Here is a 25,115-nt window from a genome sequence, read left to right on the forward strand (position 1 = left end):
CATGTCGAGTCGTACAACATTGCCAATTCATCTACAATAGTAACTGATGAACATGTATAGAAACGATTAACTAGGAGTACTAAGCACTGCGTAGTGTGGCTTACTTGTTAATTTTCCAGACATGTTGCTCTCAGAGTAACCAATAAGTATTATCATGTACAGTATCTCTATTTTCTTCTTCTGGGAGAGAAACATACAAAACCGCACAGCTGTTAACTAGCACCGATCCGGCAACCGAGGCACTAGGTGTCAACAGGCCAGCTATTTACGCGCAACTCCAAGTGTAGTATAGCAAACACGCAACTTTCCAATGAACAGACTGATGATGATTAGGACAGGAACACTTCTTCTCTCTTGTGCACTTCACACACACCCGTCTACATGGAACGAACCTAACGTATACTGAGTGTCAACTACTAGCACGAAGCAAGAGAAAGAAACACGTCGGTGTCCGAGACCGGAAAGCAAAAGCAAGAGGATCGCGTCACGCAGCCTGGCTTGACACTCGACATGCACGGGCCTACCGAGATTGCAAGCTACTCCACGTTTTAGTTCAGCAGAAAGCTTCATTTGTTCCTTTGCCTTGGTCAGTCTGAATCCACTGATGGAAGCGATTCTCACGATCTAGCAAAACTAAGGATGGAATGTGTAGGATAGAGCAATAATGTACTTATAGTCCGAGGGTACAAAATTCTATCGATATCTGTATCAACGGGTATAAAATTTTAGCTGCATCCATACGAGACGATACCGGTACCCATTGAATACTTAATAACATGTAGTTGAGTACATAAAAATTATTAGAATTTAGAAATCACAATCTCATACTCATAATTCACACATGATAAATTGACAATTGAAGAACCGTATGAGCGGGTACTTGTTTCTGGAGGTAAAATTGTCATCCTTAGGTAGAACTGATTGTCCCGACGTTGCATTTCACTCAGAAGCTGGCCTTGGTGGTTTCAGTACACCGACAAATGCTGACAACAATTTTTTATTGATTGCACTAAAACTTTCGTTGTTTACCTCTAGATACTGGTTCTTTCACACCGAAGGTAAATATACTAAAGGTTTTTATCTGTAAGTTGCGATAATAGTTCCTCCATTCATAAATAAGTGATTCATCCGGAGGTGGATGCTTCTAGTAGATATTCCCTCCGTTCTGGTTTAATCCACATTCCAGATCAAAATTTTATTCCATATTAATCTGTATTCTATCTTTTTGTCAACACAAACATAGAAAACGAAGGAGTCTTTCTATCTCTATTGGACGGCAAGTTTTCAAATGTAGCTTGGATTGGTTTAAGCAGTACTAATAAATTCACTAGTATTAGTTTGTCTGATTCTTTCTAAAATGCAAACTAAATCAGAATGGGGAGAGTACACTGAAAATATATTTGTCCAAAAAAGCATGGTAAAAAGATCTCTTCAAGTGGAATAGTCGCAAACACGAGCATCACGTCGTGCCGTCTTTATCGCGAACTTTATGTCGATAGGAGGATAATATCCAAACAGTGGCTGAATTTTCAGCATAGCGATCGAAAAAGACAAGCAACCAATGTGCCGTACATGCGTGAGCTCACGGACTCTAGCTAGGAGTCCCGCGTCGACGGCTTTCTACCGTGGCAGCCGTTGAGAGCACATACCCTGCGGCGTTGGCGTGCACTGGCGCTGTGCTGCGGGTCATACACCTGTCTGTAGCGCCGTGCAGTTTGGACAATAGGAGGAGTGACGGTGTGGATAAGGATGTGAGCAGCCGTCGGCACTGGATGATCCCACGGGTCTCCAGAGTACGACACGAATTCGTCATCATTTTCGCCAATGGCACGTGCAAGATGATGAGGCTATTTGGCACGCGTAAATTAGAGTTAAGCATGAAAGGAAAAGCCCATCCAGAACTGTAATTTTCAAACATTTCTCCGCTCAAAGGCGTGCTGAGATCACACCAGCATCGTATACTCTGAACTTTGCAGACAGCAGCGATTGACTAACAATGGTGCACTTCGCACTAGCTTCAGTACGCTATGCATCCTGGTTCCAATGAGGTGCATGCACCTAGCCTACCTTTACTGGCCAGCAAGAGCAAGAACGATCACGGGAGAAGAACAACAATGGGGCTGCTCACGACATGGACTCCGTCGCTCCACGTATACGAGCCTGCGAGATATCTTCGGTCTACTTTCCCCCCTTTCGCTTCGACCGTTATCGTGAACCCCTTCTTCTCCCCCGTACGCTCGAAGCTGAGACTCGTCGGCGAGACCTTCACGGAGACTCCCGCGGGCTCGACCACGGCAACGCTATAATGCGCGCCGTTCTGGCCGACGTTGGTCACCGTCCGGCGAACGGTGACCGTTGATCCGTTGAGGCCGTGGACGGCCAGGGAAGGGTGGTTGAGCTCGTGCGGGCGCGGCGGGCTCGCCGGGCACGGGAAGGAGCGGTCCAGCTGCGCCTGCGCGCCGCCGCCGCTGGCGCAGGCGAAGAGCAGGTAGTCCTGGAACGACGCGTCGTACACCAGGCCCGGGTCCAGCGCGTGCCTGGGCCGGATGTGGCCCGATCCGTAGTCCATGGGCCCTGCCGCCGTCCCGTCCCCGTTCATTATTGGGCCGCCCTCCGCGTTGCTAGTTGTCGCTGCAAAAAAACACGGACATGATGAGCAAAAGTTTTTTTCCTTTTCTTTTCGTTTAGGCTTCGCCGCAGTACCGGTGGTCATGATGGCTGATCGAATCGCGGCGGCGCTCCAGTCAGGGTGGGCGGCCTTGAGGAGGACGGCGGTGGCGGCGACGTGCGGGCACGACATGGACGTCCCGGAGACGATGTTGTACTTCACCACGCGGTCGTCGCCGTCGAGCTTCGTGGGCGACGACGCCTCGCTCCACGCCGCTAGGATGTTCAGCCCCGGCGCCGTGACGTCAGGCTGCACGCACACATTGCACCTTCAGTTAGCAGCGGTTGCTCGACACAAGCCGTCAAGATGTCACGCACAGCCGACCTTGAGAATGCTGGGCTCGATGACGTTGGGGCCACGCGACGAGAACTGCGCCATCACCGGCGACGGTCTCACGTCCACGACCGTCCTCGAGCGGTCCAGGTAGGCGGTTGGGTTCGCGCTGGAGTTGATGTACTTGAGGATGGTGTCGACGTCCGCATTGGAGACCGCCGTGCCCGGGAGCACGTGCGCGTCGACGGGGACCTCGCTCCCGTACATGGGAGGGTTGCCGAGCACCATCGCCGCGCCGCCCGCCCGCTTCACCTCCAGGCCTTTGCCTACCCTCAGGCCGCTCCCCCTCAGGCACACCACGATCTTCCCTCGCACCTTGGCCGGTGACAGCGAGTTTGGCAGGCACTGGCTGCGTCCGGACACAAAAATTTGAACCAACGGTGCATTCGATTAGCAAGTGTGTGACGATTGAGTATTTGGTATAGTTGGTCAGTTATATTACTTGGTAGCGTTGGCGGGAGTGCCTGGAACAGCGGCGTGAGCTGCATAAACCATCTGATACGTCTTGTTGCCCGGCAGTTGATACGGTGTCACCGTCTGACCCTGGCATGAATGTCACTTCAGAACTTCAGTTAAGCGGAAAACAATAAAAATTAACGTACTCTACGTTAACAGCTTTTTAGCCTGCTTACCATGATCACCCTGCCATCGCCAAGCCTGATGGGCGAGTTGAACGAGCGGTCGATGCTGCTGGCGCCGACCGTGAGGATCCACGGCGCCAGGTTGGACACGGTGGCCGGCGCGGGGCCGGAGTTCCCGCCGCTGCAAACCACCACCACGCCGCGTTTGGCGGCGTGCAGCGCGCCTAGGGCGATGCCATCGTTCGCGAACGGCGGCGGCTTCCCGGAGGCCCCGATGGAGACGCTCATCACGTCGACGCCGTCGCCGACCGCGTCGTCCATGGCCGCCAGCATGTCGGCGTCGAAGCAGGTGTTCTCGATGTTCGGGTTCGGGCCCGGGATGGGCCAGCACACCTTGTAGATGGCCAGGCGCGCCAGCGGCGCGCCGCCCGAGGCCGTGCCGGACGCGAACCCGCCTAGAGCAGACACGCCCGGCACGGTGCGCCCCGCGACGGTGGACGCGGTGTGGGTGCCGTGCCCGTCGTGGTCGCGCGGCGAGCGGAACGCGTAGGTCGTGTTCAAGCTGCCGTGGTAGGCCTCGTATGCCTTGAGGTAGTACCGCGCGCCGATGATCTTCCTGTATGCAAAGCACGAGCACAATGACGCAACATCAGAATTAACAGACCGATTAACCAGCCTTTTACTACTGTACTACTCCGATTAAACAAGTTTGAACACAATTTCTGCCATAATCTGATTAAACAAAGTCTGCATAATCTCATGCCGATCTTTCGGCAGCGGTCACATCGATCGCATCTCACAGAGATCTCGTTTTGCACACACTTATGTTGCTCGGAGAAAGGCTACTCTAACTAACGCAGTGTATTTGTTCGTATGCTAAGCCATGGGATTATAAAACAAGTTGCACATTGCTGGAGAAGGTGCCAATCTGGAGTCTTGCTCCTGCACTGGCTCATAGTCTACAATCATCGGGTTTTTGTCCGGACGTGCAAGCGCCCACACTGGAGATTTAGTGTGTGGACATGATAGGTCGATCGACGCACTTCATGTCAGCCGTTTGATTGCTTATGAACTTTGTGTTCGAACAAATTGATTGATAAGGTTCCCCGCAATTTTTGTTTTTGTTTTGATAAGGTCACTTTGGAAAGTGATAACAAACAGACTACCAAAGATCACTTGTGGTAAAAAAAATGTTTCCTTTTCTTTTCTAGTTTTTGTTTGAATTTTACAAGTGTATTGGGACCTGATCAAGAATGAGGTGATGTCACCCGCAAAAAAAAGATGAGTGTCTATGTTCCATCATTTTGATGGTGGTATACTAACGATAAATTGCCTCACCTTTGGCAAATAATTTTCCGTCGAAGGTGAAGAGGATGATCACATTTAATAATATGGCCCAAAGCAAGCTTTAAAATATTTATCAAAGTACCTAGTGATCACACTAATAGCTAGTGGGAATTGTGTTGTTTGACATACATAGACGACTTTCATGCAAGGGAGGAATATCCTCACGGGACTACTCGTTCTCCAGCATGAGCTATATGGGAACTTATGAATAGAGACATATTCAAAATTGGCATTGAGGTAGCCTACGACAAGGTCAAATTGTCTTTCCTCGTACAAACAATATGGATGAAAGGTTCCTGCGCCAAGTGGTGTGATTTGGGCCGAGAGCTTTATATTCGAAGAGTGTGTGGCTATAAGGTTCAAAGCCTGCATTGTCAACTCCTTACAAATCAACCAATAAAAAGGGTCTTAGGGAAGGGGATCCTCTACCCATGACTCCCTTTGATTTAGTATATGCAATATGCTTGCCATCCTTATTCAAAGCACCAATGCAAATAGTGCTTAATCTAGTTAATGATGTCTTGTCCATTCTTTGTTATGCCAATGATAAAAACCTCTTTATAGAACATTGATTAGAGAAAACTTACAATCTTAAGCTTCTGCGCTATGCGTTTTTAGGTGCTTTCTGCACTAAGAAACAAGTTTTGTAAAAGTGATATTTTCTGCTTTAGAGAAGCCTCCGATGATGTTGATCAATATTCTGAGTTGTTCTGATATGGCATGGGGAAGCTTCCAATTATACCAGTTCATTGTGAATACTTTGAAATTGGGACCCCAAAGGGGTAGAGGAGTGGCATGAGAAAAGACTTAGTATGAAAGGTAAACATCTCCCAACAGGTGGGAGTCTTGTTCTCACTAAGACAGTGTTGAGTGGTATGGTGATGTATGTAATGTGTTTCTTTGAAACCTTTAGTGGAGTTATACTTACATTATTAGAATACTTGTGCACGAGATTCTATTGGCAGGATGGTGTATATAACCTAAAAGGATACAGCTTGGCCAAAATTCTTTGTCGTAAAAAAGGCAAGGGGCCCGGAATTCAAGATTTGAATGTCCATACCATTGTATTATTCAGTAAATGGTTTTTAAAACTACTATCAAAGGATGACATTTGGCGGGATGTGCGAATTAAATAGGTAGGATCCAATGCCATTTTCGTAGGTATTTGTAAACCCAGCGATTATCAATTTGGGCAGTCTTGTTGAAGGCCAAGAGGTATTTTTCTTGCTTAGACACCTTGTGTCCAAGTGCGCTCTTGGGGATGGGAGGACAAGTGAAGCAGGGTGTGGTGCACACAAGTATATATGGATGCATGTGATGAACTACCAGTGGTAGCTGACCTATTGCAAGACGATGAATTGAAGGAATCTCCTCCTTGGCACACTCCCTTCCACCGAGCAGGCACTGGCCCTAGCCCTTCGTCGCTGAAGCTCTTCGACTCAGGCCAAATTCCTATCAGCGGAACAACACAATAATTTAGAGGCGTTATGCTTTCAGGGGGCTTATTGGAGCTGATTCAATAATCTTTTCCTGCTTGTCACCACATGATCAAGCAAATTATCGGCACGTGAAAGCGATCATGCTGTCAACGGAATTAGATGATTGGCCTTGTCGTACCTTTGTTAAATAATTCAATAAAAAAAAACGTATGCAACTTCTCGATGCAGACGCGGGTACTACCTCCGATCCATTTCGAAAAGGCTTATTGGTATAAGCATGTAAGCTACTCATATTCAGTGAGGGTCCTTACCGGAGTCCAGCATGCCTACGATGACATTCTCGCCGGCGTTATCGCCGGACGGCAGCCGCTCCTTGCTGTGCACGCCTGTGAGCCCTTCCTCGAAACCCACAAACTCCCAAGACCTCGTGGTGTGCGGGGACCATCTCCCGTCGCTCCGAAAGGTAGACACAACCTCTGTCCTCTCTGCAGGACATGCATATTAGCCAAACGCAAAGACACTTAGGTAACAGTAGTGGATAATATACCAACAAAAATCTCTCTGTATCGTCGCTGTGTGTGTGCATATACTACTGGTACCTGATAGTTTGATGGCTTCTTCTCCAGAGAGAAGAGCCGCAAAGCCATTCAGGGTGTGCTTGTAGCTGTACAGTAGCGACGCCCGTGCCTCCTCCTCGCTGGTGAAGACAGAGCGAGCGTGTGAATGATTAGCTCTTAAATCTCTCGGTATGGCATCACATAGAAAATGTAGAGGACGGCAGGTGTATGATCGAGTATGCATGCATGTCGATTGATTAATGGCTGTGGACGACGTACCTTCCCTTTACGGAGAGTAGGAGGGCGTGGTGATCTTCTATGATCGCTTCGTTCGCCCTCGCTCCGGCGTGCTCGCCTAGATTCACTATATAAACCTACACTACAGGAATATAGCTAGTCACAATGGCGATATGAAAGTTTAGTGAGTATATCAGTTTCTTCTGCAAATTAAACAAAAATTGCACAGAAGGGGAGTAAAACGAAGCAACAACGTCATGGAAGTCCTTGCCATGAAAAAATCAAACTAAAATCTGTGAGGAATTTGAATCTATCAACGACGGCCAAAGCAAAGAAACTGATGAATATAATGACCGTACCTGGCCTTGCTTGGTGGAGGCAGAGACGATGGAGAAGGAAAGGAAGATGAAGAAGAGAAGGTCGGGCATGGCTACTTGTTCTCGGGTTAAGGCCGTATCCCGCTCTTTAGTTCGACGGCCTGGAGGACTTCTATATACACATGCACAGGTTCTGCCGGCGAGGTGATGGATAGGAGACACGGTGGAGTAGCCTCTGGTACTGCCTCTGGGCCTCTGAGACGATAGTGTCTGTCCTTTTCTTATCATACTCTGTAATTTCCTGCTATATATTTTATCACTATCTGCCCCCTTGTCTAGCTTCAACTTGAATTTGTGGTAAGCTAGCTTTGATACTTTGATCTGGGTTGGAGCTCTGCACTCTTGGCATTTTCACCAACAACAAAATGAGCTAGTCTGACACTGCAATCTTGTCCTGCATCAGCTAGCGTCCTTCACCCCCATGTCGGAAAACAAGCTCACTTATATTTAGTTACGGTTGATGCCCCGGTATTCTCCGGGCCTATCACGATATATTCATGGAAAAGAAAACTGTCAGTACGAACCGCATGGACCATGGTTCGATTGGCAGCATCCAGTGCCTTCCTCGAAGAATAACTGATTGATGCTGCCAGAGTACGTACATCGATCGGCCAGAGAAGAATAGGACGGCTGGAGCTAGAGCACGCCTCCTATATATGTTGCACATTTCCTATTATGGACATCCACATCAACATAGCTATCATCCGTTTGTCCTGCATCAAGCACGCTCGATGACTAGGAAGAACAGGGCACTGGATGGAAACCCGTGACCGGTGCGTCGATGCTACACCACGTCCTCTTCTGGTGAGCATACAGTGTGCGTGTAGAATCGTAGACTGCAGTTGACCCCAAATTTTGAAGGTTAACTTCGAGATACAAGGACATGCGACGCGATAATGAGCTATCGGTCCCCAATGAGTCATCACTTGTAAGTATCTTCCTGGATAAGCAAATCTAGGAGAAACACACACAAAAATTTGCAAACCTCAAATTTCTGATTCTAAGGAATAGCAAGCATGAGAAATAACAGAATTTCCATAATCCTAACAGAAATAACCAACAGGTTGATTTTCATTCAGAAAAATAAGCTATCGTGACAAACAATGATTTCTAATGTTTTGTTAGCGGCAATGGTAAAAAGGGAGACACAGGTACCGCGTGATCAACACCGTCCTGCCCTCAAAATTATGTAGTCGAGCGCACATGCAACAAAATCTCCAAAAATTTAGAACTTCTTACCATCAATCCAACAAAATTGTGGCACTCTAATAATATATAAAATGTTTTATTATAAACAATGACAAACCAATAATGTTGCCTGGTTATCAATTCAAAGGAGTTCAGCTGACACAAAGGTGCAAATGTGAAATATATTTACACAAAAGCCAAACGAAATTTCTGACTTCACGTCTAACTGAAGGAACATGGAAGGACAATAATGAATGAAGTAATTATCACTGTTTTGCATTTCAGATCCAAGATTATTGGTTGAAGCGAATGGAGCTATGTAGGAATTGGTTTGTTAAAATGTTCTTGACCTGAAATATTGATGTTAGGACTTCTCCAAATCTAGCCAACCTCTGTGATGTGTTTACCCGTTGTTTCTTTCTTTATCGATCCTTGCAGAGAAGAAAGCATCGCCACCATTAAGCAAATGTGCTTGCATAACTTCAGAAAGATATGCATGATTGTCTTAATTTACACAAAAGTGCCGAAACTTTATCTTGGACTAAGTACAGGTGCAAACATCAAAATGCATTATGGCCGAAAGGCGTACATCAAAATTTCAGAATTTTCATCAAGAAATAAAAGTGTACTTAAGCTAGTTGATCAATTCAAGTTTTATTACCAATCCAACACTGCTCAAATTTTTTCCATGAACTTTTACTCTGATTCAGGTCAAGTAAAATACGAGCGCAAGGCTTTTACTCTGACTCAAATTCAACATAACGAGGTTTGGCGTAACGAGTCGGATAAAACCATTCTGGGTCAGGCACGTGCCAACTGTGGATGGAAAAAAATATCAAGGTCAGAAGCTGAACGATTTGTGGAACAAAATGTATTGAGATGATCATAAGGATACATGTACCTAGGAAGTTCAGAATTATCTGGAGTCTCGACGGCAACAGGAATAGTCCTGCAGATAAACCAAGTGGTAATTTTAGACTTCTAGCGTCCAAAAACAAATGATTAAGATATGCATGATGCTTTATGATAATTGTTAGCTTATTCAGCAACCTAGAAAGGGAAAGCAGCCGCAGCTAAGCAGTTGCGCCTAATACTACGAAACACAGACGAAGAGATAAGCAGTTACGCCTAATATTATTGCACTAGTATTATCATATATTTCCAAACAAGATGAGACCTATATAACATCAAATCAGTTCAAAAGTGCATGTTGTATGTTAACTGTAGCTCAATATGGCTTATCGAATTATCTAGGAAGGGAAGCAAGGCAAATCCTAACCAGCTCTGCGAACCCTAAAGAGCTCCATCACATAATTTGAGGCTGGGAAACACTAGACAAGCTCTATGGAAGGCGCATCAATATAGCCATTATTTCCAAACAAGATGAAACCCTCTGAAAAAACAAATCATTTCAAAAAATGTAAAATAAGACAGTGACTTCTTAATTCAAACTGCTAGTGGTAGATCAAAGATAGACTAACAAACTAATCCAATTTTCAGTTATTGCCAATTCTACACTGCCACCCCGCTCCTCCAACACTTGAATACTGTGTACTTCACAGGCACTTCAAGCACTTGCACCAGAGTAAAGTAAACTATATATTACATGAAGATAGGAGGCATACCGTTCTGCATTAAAACTCTTCATGAGTTCCAGGATTCTAACCCTTGATAGGTAAGGAGTTTGATCCGTGTCAAAAAAGTTCATGCCGACAAAATTCCCATCAAAATCAACAAGGGGCCCTCCAATCCCAGCCTATAGCATAACAATGAAGCGGCGATAAAGGATCACGTAAGGGGGGGGGGGGGGAGTCAGTGGTAGTTCATACTCTCATGAATATCTCCAACAGGTGGAAAGAGATGAGAGAAATCAACAGTGTACCTTGGTGATTTTACATGTGGATATCTGAAGCTCTTCGCATATAGATCTACTACGTTTTCCAGTCACAGTCCCCTCTGTGGCCAATAATTTGCCTGATTCAAAGCCACGCCCAAGGGCTACCACCCGAGCTCCAGCCTCAGTTTGAGACATTTCATTGAGATTTGCTGCACAATAACTGCGGACACCCTTGATGCTAACAACAGCCACATTGTACTTTAAATCATAATGTTGCAACATCCCATCCACACGTTGTTTACTTGGAAGGCACACTTCAATCTACAATAATAAAGTGAGACTTACTAGTATCATAAGTTAACAAGTAAAATAAGCTCGTAATGACTAGGAGCACCAACCTTCCATTCAGAATGAATGTTCTTTCCATCACCAGACCTAACCAAACTTGCTGAAGTCATAATTTTTGTAGTGAATTCATCGCATTCTATAAATACACCTGTGCAAGCAAACTTTCTTGAAAAAAAATTCTCTGCACAAAATATAATTTCGAACTTTTAATAGGTGACCAAATATGTTAACATAATGAGCTTAAAACAGTTAAATCACCCTTTGTGTGTTCCCCAGAACCCTCAGGTTTTTCTACGGCGAATGAGGCAAGTGCCACAACACTTCGAGACAACTCTGAAGCAACTCTCCTAGTGGGTTCACTCCAAATATCTCTGCCAAACTCTTCTTCGAAATCCCATTTCAAGTACATGCCATCTGGTGAAGTAAGCATAGCACAACAGTAAGTCAGAACAAAGCTGTCAAAAATTGACATAGCAGGGAACAGTCATCGCGATGGATAGCAACTACTCACCATCAGCAAACCTTGGCAAGGGATAACCTTTAGCAAGTAAGATCGCATTTACTCTTTTTTTAAATCCTGGTGCAACAGGTTAAAGCCATTCATGAAAATGTATTAATTATCAGCATATTCAAAACAAATGCTGGTGCAACAAGGTGAAGCAATTCACCATGCAATGGTAATGATTGAAAAAATCGAAAGCACACACTCACCATCAAATCGCCAGGGAGCAAGTATGCGCCTAAGCTCATCATCAGTGAGTCCTACAAGATGAAACAATTAGCGATCCCATGATGATCAGAAATCTTAGTAGTAGTCATTGTTGTTAACATTAGAATTTAATAAATTCAATGATAGAACAACTACAACCATTAACTTACACTAGCCGTGCACAGTGCTAGAGGAAACAAAATATGATTATCAGTAAGTAACGTTAGAAAATGATGAAGAACTGCTTGCTAGTGCATATCGTCTTAGGGGTGGTTGTGCTTAGCTTACCTTTTGGACTGTCACTATAAGGTGTCGAAGATTGTTGGTTCTCATTCGGACGGGAAGGGTCTTTACTTGCAGCCCTGAATATAGTAATAGATACAAAAATGAAGGGTAATTTTCAGACATGGATGTCAAATAACTAAAACAACTGAATTGCCATAATTGAAAAAAAAAGAGTTCACAAGAAAATAAAAATATAGAAAATGGGCAGCACGGTTCTGCAACAAGAACAATAGGACAGTGTGATGTACTAGAATGTATGCGAGAATAAATAATGACATTGCAAGAAAATGAGCAGCACGGTTCTGCAAGAAGAACAATAGGACAGCATGATGTACTAGAATGGATGCAAGAACAAATAATAACATTTCAAGAAAATGAGCAATATTGTAGTTTTCTTTCATGCTTATAGGATGGATGCAAGAAAGCCCATATGGAAGTGTGGTGTACTTAGCCATTTATGTACTATTTAGCGGTGTTCAGGCCGCATTTTTCTTACCACTGAATGCTAGGATAGCAACTTGCACATTCAAACAGCCACGGTAATTACCATAGCTAGCAGCGGCATTAGCATTAGTGATAGGATAGGCCCTCTGCTGGGAAAGTGGGCGTTTAAACATGACCAGAATGACTGAGGAAATTGAAGAGGACAACTTGGGATTTTGTAAAACCATATTGATTGTTCATTCACTTCTTTGCACTGGTACAATGCTAATTTATGTGGCTTTGGCATATATGATTTCCTCCGTGATGTCTAAGAAGTTGAAGTTCAGTTCCTATTTTTCAAAATATTATCTGGTTTAATATGCTGAACATAACCCTGTGATACTTATATTGCTGAAATCAAATGCAAAAAGGAGTATCTCATAAACCTCATGACAAAAAGGTCAGCACAACAACATATATACCTCGTCCCTTCAAGCAAACAAAAAGGGTTCATCCTATCCACTTCCCAACCATCTACCCGAGAAAAAAACTGGCCCATCCCTCTCATCCAACCAAACAAAAAAGAAGAATATACCCATCCATTTAGACATGGATATCCCAATACATTCCTGCTTGACCTCAAACCAAACATACCCTAAGGGCTTCAAAGGTAAGAACGCGGTGGACATCTTGCAAGTTGCCACACCTCATCACCTTCATAACCACGACATTTGTTCTCGCTTTAATCAATATATTTTTCAATAATGAAGCACAACACAGAAATTAAAAGCTTTAACAGTTCTTGGTCCTGCATAATGCATATGGTATTTTCATCAATATGGCTTTTGAATGAAAGTAACTATTAGCCTAGCATATGCACACCATATTTCCAGTTCGCTGGAATTTTCGGTTTTGGCTGGTTAGTGTTTTGATGCCTCGGACCTTAGCCTTTTTTTTCTCATTGCACATGGATGCTTTGAACTATGTTTTGTTCCGTACAGGGAAAAAATGCATACCATATTTCCATGCACACAATAGTTTAATTAGTTTGATTTATTCTACACATCTGCAATTCTGTCAAGAGACCTAGTGCAGAAATAATGTCTTCTCAACCAATTTGAAGACTCATATACTGTATTGAAGAATCAAAATAGCAGAGGACAGTAAGCCAACTGGAAAAGCTGTTCAGCATAAATGCTGGAATTCAACCTTACCAGTATACATGATCAGACGCCAACCATTCAAAAATAAGATTACTTGGTACAAATGAAGTCATTCCCTCATCATAGTAGTTCATGCCAACAATATTCCCATCACAATCAACAAGTGGTCCTCCACTGGCAGCCTAGCACAAAAAATTAACTTACACTCAACCTACCACACAAACCAAAAAATGAAATTTTGGGGCACAAAAAAGTTCAGTTCCCATAATAATAATAAATAATATGAGCCTAACATCATGAATTCACTGTACAATTGCTGACTTCGACCATGTAGAAAAATCAGACAAGATATCAACAGCGCACCTCGATGATTTTGCATGTGGACAGTTTGCGCTCTTTCTTATGGATTCCACCTGTCCATGTTCCATGTATCACCGACCCTCTCGTGGACACTAATTTGCCTGAGTCAAAGCAACACCTTACAGCTAATAACTCAGCAGACGACTCAACGTGCATGACGTTGCCAAGACATGCTACACAAAGATCAAGGGAGGGCGGCAAGGAATGGGTGACGATGACAGCAAGACTGTAAGGAGACGAATAATAATGCAACCATCCATGGACCACTTCTTCATCATTCGGAAGGCGCACTTTGATCTGTAATGATACAGCAAAGCAAGACAAACATTGTGCGTAACCATTACCTATGCCATAAATAAGCAAGCAAAGAAATTGGCAGCACAAACCGTTAAATCATCCCAAAGATTTTGATCTAATGATCCAAACAAACTTGCTGTCGTCAGAAAAGAGGCTGAAGACAGTTCTCTGTCAATAACCATGCCTGTGCATTCAGAATGCAATGTCTCTCCTACGCAAAATCATAATTTCATTCATTAACTACTGATGATGACTAAATGCAACCATGGAAAATGTGCACATAGTAGTATTAATCACCATCAAATGAAGCAATGGAGATAATGCTCAGAGACAACTTTTCTGCAAGTGCTTGATTGAGGTCACGCCATACGTCATTAGCTTCATGGATAGGAATTGCACAAGGTTCCTTGTTCTTATTTTCACTTCCCCGCTTCCGCGATTTTCACTTGAGCTACCTACAATGGTATCTAGACTTGAAGTACCTATAATGGTCGCGAGACTGAATTTAGAAAAACTGATTTCATATATGCCTACTTCAGCAAGGCCTACGTTAGTATAACAATTAAAAAGGAGTGATTGTGCTTAGCTCACCTTCTGAACTGAAGTTCGATGGTTTGGGGGTATTCTCCAAATAGGTCCTGCAGCACAATGTAGTAAACTTATCATAATGATTAGTGAGAGGACGTGTTTGTTTCAAGGCCCAGGTAACTACCCAGCTAAAATTTTGGTAATGACAACCAAAGCAAAGGCATGACCAATATTTTGCTAAGTTGATGTTGTTTGGATTATTATAAATATAGTACCTGCCAACTTTTTGGCAAAATATTTAGTTCTCTGATTGGTTTGCAGCCAACTCGCTTGGCAAACAATTGGCAAATTGGCATGAATAGTGGTACCAAACGATTTTCATGACGAGCCAATAAGAACTTGAAAGATGCGAGAATGTAGAGAAGTACAGAAGTCCAGCACATATGTCACCATTCAAGCTGAGATAGTCATCGCCAACTACAATCAGCATGACTAACTAATCAAACTGAAACTGTTAGAGTACGTCATGGGCCTGGCTATAGCCCATTAGTCTTAGGGTTAATTAGAGATAAGGATCGCTTGCTTAGGGGTCAAGTAAACCTCTCTATATAAGGAGAGGGAGACGTATCAATCTAATCAAGCAAGAATTAAGAAGGAAATCCCTTCCCTCTTGCCACCGGCCGTGGGCAAGGCCCTCGGCCGGCCCTCTCGCGCCATCCCTCTAGCAGCACCATAACACTTGGTATCAGCTTTCCCGGGTTCGATCATGTCCAGCCCTCCACCTAGTTCTTCCCACCCGCCACCGCCGCACTCCGACGTCCCCGCCGTTCTCTCCCTGGCAGAGATCACCGCAGCCCTCCGTGATCTCGCCACCGCGGTCCAGGAGATCCACCTCTACTTGGCCGGCCCCTACGGGCCGCCGCCGGCCGCGCCACCAGCCCCCACCACCGGGCCGCTGCTGTGGCAGCCGCCGCATCCGGCGGTCTCCGCCGCGGTCGCCGCCACCACCCCGCCCTGGTTGCCGTGGCCGTCCCAGCCCTCGCGGGCCCCGTCGCGGCCGTGGCCTCGCTGCAGCAGCCGGCGCCGCCGCCGCCCTAGTTGTCGTGGCCGTCCCAGCCCCTCGCGGGCCCCGTCGCGGCCGTGGCCCCGTTGCAGCAGCCGGCGCCGCCGCCACTCAGCTCCGGGCCAGCTACGACCGCGCCGGCGGAAGTTCTGATCCAACAAGTCCGGTTCCCGCCCTCGCCGTCACCGCTTCCGTCTTGGATCGCTACCCGCCACGTGTCGGCGGCACTGAGGCTGCAGGCTGCTGCGCGCGGCCTCTTAGCGCGTCGGCGTGTGCGGGAGATGTGTGGTCTGCAGCTGCCGCTCCTCCAAGTTGCCCTTCGCTGCGCACATGACCTCGCTCTCGTTCGCTGCGTCGGGGCTCTTGGGCATGCGGTTTCCCCCACGAGCGGCGGGCATGCTGTTTTTCCCGTGTGCAGCGACCTCAAAGTATGCAACATCGGCAGTTGGGGGGGCGCACCCCTCCTCGACAGGAGTGCACCGCATAACACCACTGCATTCCGCCGCCAGCCTCCGCGAGGGCGCCTCCGCTGGTCGCTCTTGCGACCTCTTCCAGGTGGCCATACACATGCACTCCTGTTGTCCAACTGGTGTCCATGGGACCCAGGTGGTTGTACACGTCCACGTACGTCGTGTGGATGGTGTCCACTTTTTGTTAAGGGGTCCAAAATAGAGGGTGTGTTTGGTAGCCCGGGTGAACCGAGAATAACTATCTCTTCTCATACATGATGACCCTAACTAAGTTGAGATGAGATAATATGTTGTTTGGTAGCACATGTATAGCTAAGCTGGGCTGAGATGTTGTTTGGTAGCACATGTATGAGATGAGATAGTGGGGATACCACCTCAATTGATTTTAGCACTATTCAATATTCAAACGAAATTAAACTACACAGACTAATTCAATATTCCATAAAATACACACTCATTTAATATTCTGTATTTAACTAGTAGTTTTTTCTCTTCAAAAGATACACCTTTTTGCAAATAGACCCTAAAACAGACTACAGAAAATCAATCGGGTCCTCCTGTAGCTGCCTCTAGCTCGATCTGCAATGGAGGAGCAGCACCGCCTGTGGGAGTGGTGCGCCGGAGGTGATGGGTGGCGTCCGGCAGCCAGGGGAGGGGGTGGCGGCGGCCGGCGAGCGGTGTCCACGGTGGCCAGGGGCGGGTTGGTGGCGGCCGGCGGCTAGGCGGCATCCAAGGGCGGCGGGCGGCTAGGGGCAGCGACCGACGACGTCCAGGTGGGGCGGCGGGCGGCGAGCCTCGCCCAGGGCAGCTAGGGGAGGGGGCGGCGGCGGCCGGCGGCCAGGGGGCGGCAGCGGCTGACGATCAGAGGAGGGGCACGAGAGTTTTTCTTTTCCTGTCGAGAGCAAATGAGGAGGGCGGGGGAGGCTGGGCTGTGGTTTGGGGGTACGCTGATGGGGCCCACGCGAAGGATTGCGGGATGGACTCAGCTTGGCTGGGTTGTGAAGCTCGATTTGAGCTTCACAACCGGGCTAGGCTGAGGGGTATTTTCTGTATGAGGTGGGCATAGCCCATCTGAGTGCAACCGGGCTAACAAACATAGGTTTGTCCAAAAATCTCGGTTGAGATGGGAAAATCTGAGTTGATACAGGCTGCCAAACACACCCAGAGCGTCCCAGCCCATTTCAGGTTGAGAATAATAAAACAAGCCGAGATGTAAAAGGCTTGTTTTTAGGTGTTAGGTTTGTGTCGAGTCAAGTCATCGTTATAAGTTGGTTAGGTTGCAGCTCGAGGACGATCTGCATGTCCAGGTGGGGTGTAGTGTTAGAGTACGTTATGGGCCTGGCTATAGCCCATTAGTCTTAGGGTTAATTAGAGATAAGGGTCGCTTGCTTAGGGGTCAAGTAAACCTCTCTATATAAGGAGAGGAGACGTATCAATCTAATCAAGCAAGAATTAAGAAGGAAATCCCTTCCCTCTTGCCACCGGCCGTGGGCAAGGCCCCCGGCCGGCCCTCTCGCGCCATCCCTCTAGCAGCACCATAACAGAAACAGCAACAAATAGTCATCAACTCATTATCTTTTGAACACGTGGCCACTTTTTTCTAGAAAACAAAATAGCGAGGTATGTTGGCCTGCTATTGTGTATACAGGATTAATTAGACAGACACTTACATAGAAACGTCCAATTAATCAACTAAAACGTCCTACAGTTCAATAAAATGTAAATGTCGTCTTCATGCTTTCAGATCTGCAGGTAAGATGCGATGTTTCGTCTCCCATCAGCATATATTGAACCGCTTGATCAGCAGCCACTAACCGTGAAAGGAGACCCACCGAGAAGAACGGTATAGCTGTGAAGCCAATTTTTTGGCGGAGCTTTCTCACGCCCTCTGCTAACCGGCAGCTAGATGAGAGTGGGGTTGGGGTTGACTCATCGAACAGAGAGCATCGAAGCCGCTTAATGAACCGTCAGATGGTGTAGGGAAGATCTGTACTAGGATGGCCAGGGTTTGAACATCGTAAGATGTGAATGTCCCCAATAGAGACATCTAGCCTGTTTAATTTAAGTGAAAATAACATGGGTGCGCCTAGGGCTAGGCGAGCCAAAAAGAAAAAATGCAATTCCAAAGACCAACCAAATCAGGTGGGCAGCCAACTTTTTAAATCTAGCCAGCTTTGGTTGAAAGCAAACACATGCATAGATTTCAGAACACATTCTGTGTTTGTAACTTTCATCAGTACGATTAAAGTATAGGTGCCATACCAGAATCCAAGCCTGTCCATACATTCAACAATTCTCTTTGCTGGTACGAACGAGGTTTTTCCCTTCTTCATACAGAGGTTCATCCCAACAATATTCCCATCAAAATCAACAAGAGGTCCACCGCTTCCAGCCTAGCACAAAATAAAATCCATGATGCCTCAAAAGGGAGTTTAAAAAAACTAACTTGGACAGAAATTGACAGAGCACCTCAGTGATCTCGCACGTGGACCACATGGTTTCATGGCTCTCAACTCCAGTAGGACTGTCGGTCAGTACCCCAGTGGTCACCCAAAATTTGTCCGAAATGCGGCATAAACTTGCAGCTAATAACCGCGTGGAAGAATCAACTTGCATTTGTGGTAAACAAGCTGCACGGATATCAGGGAAGAACCTAGTGGTTACAACAAGCATGTTGTGAGCTACACTGTAGTATTGCACAGATGCATTCACAACTTCCCCATTCGGTAGATGCACTTTTATCTGTAATAATACAACAAGACAACAGGTATACGAATGATTAGCAACTGATTACAGACATCTTAAATCAGCAAGGATGCTGCAGTATGATTCGATTAGATCTAGGTGTTCTGCTATTCTCGTTTGTTCTATAGAGTATAGACCTCTGTTTCATTTTCTATTCTCACGTTGGCGACAATGCACAGTTGAGCCTTCTTGGCTAGCTCATCTAATTGATACATCAAAATAAAATCTGCACGTAAGGAAGTGTAGAAAAAATGGCAACACCAATCTTCAATGTACGGACATAACCTGAATCTGTAGTGGTAACCAAATCTCTCGATGTCACAATAGATGAACCTAGTCGATCATTTCGGACAACTGTGCCTGTGCATTGAGAATGGAGCTTTTCACCTACACAAGGACAGAACTTCAGTCATGATGATTAAATACAGAAGATGGAGAAGTAATGTGCATATAGTACAATCACCGTCAAATGAGGCAAGCGAGACGATGCTTGGAGACAACTCTGCAGCAAGTTCTTGACTGAGTACACCACCTTCACGATCAATTAATCTGCTGGATGCCTCGTTCAAACCCAAGTTTCCTAGTTACAGAAGCATCATAGAGCATAGTTGTGAACGCTTTGGAAAAACTGTACATCATAAAGAAAAAAGAGGTGCGAAGATTCACAACAGTGACTTACTGCTCCTTGTTCTAGCGGGAACATCTTTTCCATTGATTTTCAGCATATTTCAAACCCTTAAGAAAAGGAAAAAATCCAAACTTTCAGCCATCATAAATGATAGACTGCGGAATATGATTGTATTGATATATGATATTTGGTAATTACATTGAGCCTCTTGGGCTGTTTATATAGTACTAGAGACTTGGAGGGCAAGAAGCCTAGTAGAGATAGAATTGGAGTACAATCTTAAACTACCGAATATAGCCTAGACGTGATATACTCTAACACCCCCCCGCAGTCGGATCGGTAGTGACGCGAATACAGCAAGAGCGTCGCGGACGGTCCGACTGGAGCATAAGCCGAAGATGTGGTGCAGCCCCTTGATGCCGATGTCGATGAAGCCGTTGTTGTCGTGGTCAATGGTGCCGTGTGATTTAATTACCGTTGATGAAGTTCTTGATGTTGATGTTGTTGTGGTCGGTGTCGTCTTGAGCCCGGGGGAAGTCGCCATAGTGATAAAATAAAAGGCGGTTGCAGCGGTAGTCAACTCGAGGTAGACGTAGCTGGATTTGTGGTAGTTGAGATAGGCGACACGCCGCGCCGAACTTGCCGGGCTCGGGAGCGCGCCGGGGACGAAGGCACGCGCCGGTGTTGCCGGTACCGGGCGTGCGAAGACAGGGACCACCATGAGCCATGCGCGCCAGAATTGGATGGAGTAGCAGAGAAGGCCTCCGTGTACGGTCGGTTGCGCGCCGTATGCGCCGGAGTAGACGAAGTGGTTGCAAGAAGAAAATTGAGCACATGCGGTGCAAACAAAAAAATTAGACTGCAACTCTGGCGGTATGGTCATTGTGGACGAAGATGACGAGGTGGTTGTCGATGGCGATTGAACTGTAGCGGTAGTAGGTGTCGGGGATCGAACCCGTTTTATTCATCTACATGCAGGAGCGCGGCGACGCAGAACCCGTTGGCGTTGACGAAGACCTTGATTGGTGATGACGGCGACGATGCAGTACGTGCGGCAGAGTTGTTGGTGTAGATGGTGGTTGGCGATGATGACCAGCGACGATGATGCGGCCCTTTGTTGATGGCGAGGCGCATAGTTGGGACGGGTGTCCCGGTTGGTGTTGGCGAAGATGATCCGACATGGTGGCGGCGTGAGGTTGGAGTAGAGACGCGTGATGACAACATGGCGAGCAGACTATTTGGTGGCTAAAGAAAAATAGAGAAAGAAATAGATCTGAAACAAAATTTTGCTAAACTACGAAACTAATCTAAAGAAAAACCTAGCAACGAGATCGGATGCCCCCGGCGGAGATCATGGAGATCGATCTCCCCGGGGGCGGTGGAAGCGGTGGGTGGCTAAACCCTAGGTCGCAGAAAGAACCGCTCTGATACCATGATAGACTGCGGAATATGATTGTATTGATATATGATATTTGGTAATTACATTGAGCCTCTTGGGCTGTTTATATAGTACTAGAGACTTGGAGGGCAAGAAGCCTAATAGAGATAGAATTGGAGTACAATCTTAAACTACCTAATATAGCCTAGACGTGATATACTCTAACAATAAAGAGTATAGTACTAACTATTTAAACAGTTCCACAATAAAATATCAAAAGGGCCGAAATTTAACCAGAAATCAGAGATGTTGTTTTGGGGAAAATAAAGGGATCGAATACCCAATTTACTAAGAACCCTACTTATAATGCCATAAGGGATGAGATTCAAAACGAATTAAAAAAAGGAGGAATACCAGATCCCAAACGAACAAACAAAAGAGGAACAAAATCCAAGATACGACATCACATGAAAAGCACAAGCACTCTGGCGACTAAATCGGATCGCTCAAGTAAAGGGAAGCCACCAAAATTAGGGCTACATAATAATACTCAACAATAGATCTAAAGCGCATGCTACCCAAGAGACCGCGGGGTTAGCGACGAATTCTCGCCTCCGGCGGCGGGTTTGGGACTTACGCTTACCTGGGAGGAGCCGGGGCTGGGTGGCCGCTGCTACGAGTTTTCGCCTCCCTCCGGCAGCAGATATGAGAAGGTCGGGTGATGAACTGATTGGTTGCAAATTTGTATGGATGGTATCATCCACATGAGAGAAAATTATCGCCATATGTTGTACTCCGTATCAGCTGGCTGGTCCATCCAAAACGGCCGAACCATCGATCGCTCTTTTCTCTAATCGCAACTCTGATTCTAATCCTTGTCCCTCTTATCGCTAATTTTCCCCCGCCGTGGGAGAAAAGCCTCGGCCGCCGCCAGAGCTTGCTGTTGCGCCGCCGCCTGAGCCCCCCGCCATAGGTCCATCCGTAGCCGCCGTAGCTCCCCCTCCATACCGCCGAAAGAGCAGCAGCCGCACTGCTGGTGCGGCTCCCATCGATTGGTGTGCTACCCAACAGAGGCGCATCCTCCGCCATGGCATCGGCGGGCGGCGCAGAAGATCCGGCTCCACTCCGAGCAGAACGAGCTCGTGCGCCGGCTTCCCCAGGACTACCCGGACATAACGGGTGAGGCGGAGCATCGCCGGTGGACGCGCTATATTTCCGTCGTCGCTGGCCTTTCAGCTAATTCCCTGCGCCCCACAGCCGGGAGCGGACGGGGAGGTCGCCGGGTGGGGGAACGCCGGCGAGATTGCCGGAGGGGGAACGACGACAGGTCGATGGGATGGTGCGACATTCTCCTCCGGCCTCTATTGCGGACCGAGAAAGGTTCTATACCATTAAAAGATTCACACTTTAGAAAAATATCACTGAAAGATTTGGCTTTAGAAAAGAAGAATTTTATTTTTTACCCCTCTTTACTTGGTACCTTTATAATTTGCCCTCATTTACTTTGTAACTTATCTTTTGCCCTAGTTTACTTTGCTCTTTGCTATTTGCCCTCGGGCAGATTGTGTCCACGTGAAATGTCCAACCTATCCCTTTCTTCTTCCTTAGGCCAAGCTCCATGGCGCTCGTCCTGTAAGTCTCATCCATGGCCATCTTTCCCAGCTCGCTTCGCCTTCTCTCCCCTCCGCTGCTCTGCTCTCCCTAGCTGCCGCCACTCCTCGTCCGTCTCTCCCGATGACGCCGGTTCCTAGCCACTGTTTGACCCTCCCGAGCCGTCGCCGCTCCTCGTCCCTCTCACCTGAGGCCGCAACCCGCAGGTAGAGGTGGCGGTTAGCGGCAGGATCCCCACCAAGGGCGGTATGGACGGCAGGCTCGCGAGCGAGAAGGTCAAGGGAGTGACCGATGGGCTGGCGGCCCGATATCGATGGTCGCCGCGCCGTCGGCAAAGAGAGATGAGAGAGGAGCAGAAGCTCGTCGGCGTGGACTAGCAGACTGCAGCGGGAGCGCGGGGCCGTAGACCAGTTGGAGCCATGGCGCCTGCTCGCGGCGGCGTGTGGCTGGTGCAGCAACTCTCAGCTCAGGTTCGCCTCCTCTCGAGCAGACGAGCTGCACAGACGCCGCTGGTGCTGCAAGCTCCTTCCCCCGGGAAGCAGGGGAGAGGCCGCCGCGGAGGACACATGCAGTGTCGCCGTCGTGGCGTTGTCTCCCGGTAGCATGAGCTCCGGTAATAAGCGTAGGGGTGGTAGCCGAGTGGTGCAGTGTGGTCGGCAAGGTGCAGTGTGGTCAGCAAGCTCCGGATGCAGCTGCCCGCAGATTGCTAGAGATCTTCCCTGCCGTTCTGAACAGGGGAATAAATGAGATACCCAATTGATTAGTCCGATGAGCAGCGGGGTCTAGATTCTCAAAACAAAAGAAAATAACTGAAAATGGCAAAAAATCAATTGGCAAAGTAAAGAAAAGTGAGGTTAATGTAAAAGAGAGCAAATTGTAGAGGGCCTAAGTAAAGTGGGGCAAATAATAAAATTCCCCTTTAGAAAATTACCATCCAAAGGTTGTTCCCTTATCTATTTCTACCACCACGTAAATGATGCAGATGGTTTGGGAAATAGGTTCCTCAGAGCACACAATTCATTCATAAGCTTTGCTTTCTTTGACTCCAAAAAAGGATGATTCTATTCTCTTAACTGAACGTTTTGAGTAGAACGATCCATTGTAATTTGGAAAACAAGTTCTGTACTGAACCCACGCACACACTGATTGACAAAGCCAGCTGAACACATGCGATCTGAACACAACGCACGCACACAGAACTCACGCGCACACCCTACCCAGCCCAGCCGACGGAGACCACCTGGCCGAGCGGGCTCCCAGCGGCGTATCTCCCGGCGGCGCGCCTCCCGCCTCCCCCGCGGCGTACCTCCCGGCGGCGCGCCCCCCGGCGGTGGCGGCTCTTCTTTCGGAATGCTCCTCATGGTAGGCACCATCTTTATCCCTTTTTCTCTTGTCGCCTCTTCTTCCCGTGCTCGTGAATGGTCTGAACCCTAGTTTTTTTTGGGATTTTGCAGTGCTGAGACAAGGAATCGTGAAATTGGGGATGCATAACAGTTGTTCCATTTTTTTTTAGCTCCTGTTAACATCCAGTTAACGGTGGTGGTAGAAATAGATAACGGAGCAACCTTTGGATGGTAGTTTTCTAAAGCCAAAACTTTCAGTGGTATTTTTCTAAAGTGTGGATCTTTTGACGGTATAGAACCAATTTTCCCTATTTTTATAATATCAGACTAATCATACTGCTCCGGCTTGGGCCCATCCAAGCAGCCTAGGGGTGGCCTAGCTTGACGCTCAACCGGCCAAGGCCCAGCAACCACTTGTTAAGTGGCGTTGGGCCGTTGGTTGTGGCTCCCCGGGGATGCAAGGATCCTTCCCTAGGTTTCTAGCAAATCGTTCTGAGGTGCGGCGGCTGTCCTCCTCGGCGCGCAAGCTCTTCTGCATCCCGGAGCCACTACAACTCACACGCTCTTTTGCGGAGGTGGTGGCCATGGAGGGGCGCGGTGGCAATGACGGTAGGCAGTCCGGCAAGGGGGGCGGAAGCGGAGGTTCGAGATACGTCAACAACAGCAACAAGAGGCGCTTTGAGGGGAGCGGCGGCGGTGACGACGGCGAGGGGAGGAGATTGCAGGAGGGCGGGCGCAGGCTGGAGGAAGATCACCGCGGTCGCCGCCAGGAGCGCGACCGCGCCGCAGCAGCACCAATAGATACAAATGCGCAAGGAGGGGGCGAACTGAGGCGGCGGCAAGGGCCAACAGCAGCAGTATCACTAGGGCGCGTCGGCCCAGGGGGTGGCGGTAGCTCTGGCTTCGGCAACGGCAAGGCCAAGGCGCAGGGAGCGCAGGGCCAACCTAAGGCGAAGGGCAAGGCCAAGGAGGGCGCGGGCCATGCTCAGGGGACGTCGGTCGGCGGCGAGTGCTTTCGCTGTGGGCGCGCGGGACACTTCTAGTCCGAGTGTGCTTACGACCCCCTGTGCGTCCTCTACAGCAAGGAGGGCCACAGTTCGGCCAATTTCCCGGCGAGGGGACGGCCGTTGATGCTCCAGTCCATGGGCATGCGTTCACTAGGTGCAGCTTCTACAACATCGAGGTCGAGCCAATTCGCGG

The 25,115-nt window shown here is 47.5% G+C and overlaps 2 protein-coding genes across 2 annotated transcripts; both read right to left on the minus strand.

Moving 5' to 3' along the window:
• Positions 1-1,894: 1,894 nt before the first annotated feature.
• Positions 1,895-7,740, minus strand: LOC127343669 (subtilisin-like protease SBT5.6). The gene is made up of 10 exons (XM_051369831.2): positions 7,522-7,740; positions 7,205-7,299; positions 6,968-7,065; positions 6,680-6,853; positions 6,270-6,381; positions 3,634-4,198; positions 3,444-3,544; positions 2,993-3,350; positions 2,704-2,917; positions 1,895-2,631 (listed from the first exon to the last, which is right to left on the minus strand). Exons 1-10 carry the CDS (start codon positions 7,588-7,590, stop codon positions 2,096-2,098), a joined length of 2,322 nt encoding a protein of 773 aa, XP_051225791.1. The 5' UTR covers positions 7,591-7,740; the 3' UTR covers positions 1,895-2,095.
• Positions 7,741-8,847: 1,107 nt separating this feature from the next.
• Positions 8,848-14,590, minus strand: LOC127343672 (uncharacterized). Its single transcript, XM_071828369.1, has 13 exons — positions 14,447-14,590; positions 14,239-14,360; positions 13,856-14,149; positions 13,544-13,674; positions 11,910-11,983; positions 11,624-11,674; positions 11,424-11,489; positions 11,171-11,326; positions 10,963-11,093; positions 10,610-10,885; positions 10,353-10,483; positions 9,629-9,676; positions 8,848-9,543 (listed from the first exon to the last, which is right to left on the minus strand). The coding sequence occupies exons 2-13, from the start codon at positions 14,329-14,331 to the stop codon at positions 9,465-9,467; spliced, it is 1,530 nt and encodes a 509-aa protein (XP_071684470.1). The 5' UTR covers positions 14,332-14,360; positions 14,447-14,590; the 3' UTR covers positions 8,848-9,464.
• Positions 14,591-25,115: the final 10,525 nt, after the last annotated feature.

The sequence above is a fragment of the Lolium perenne genome, chromosome 3 (assembly GCF_019359855.2).
Source record: "Lolium perenne isolate Kyuss_39 chromosome 3, Kyuss_2.0, whole genome shotgun sequence".
Lineage (NCBI taxonomy): Eukaryota > Viridiplantae > Streptophyta > Magnoliopsida > Poales > Poaceae > Lolium > Lolium perenne.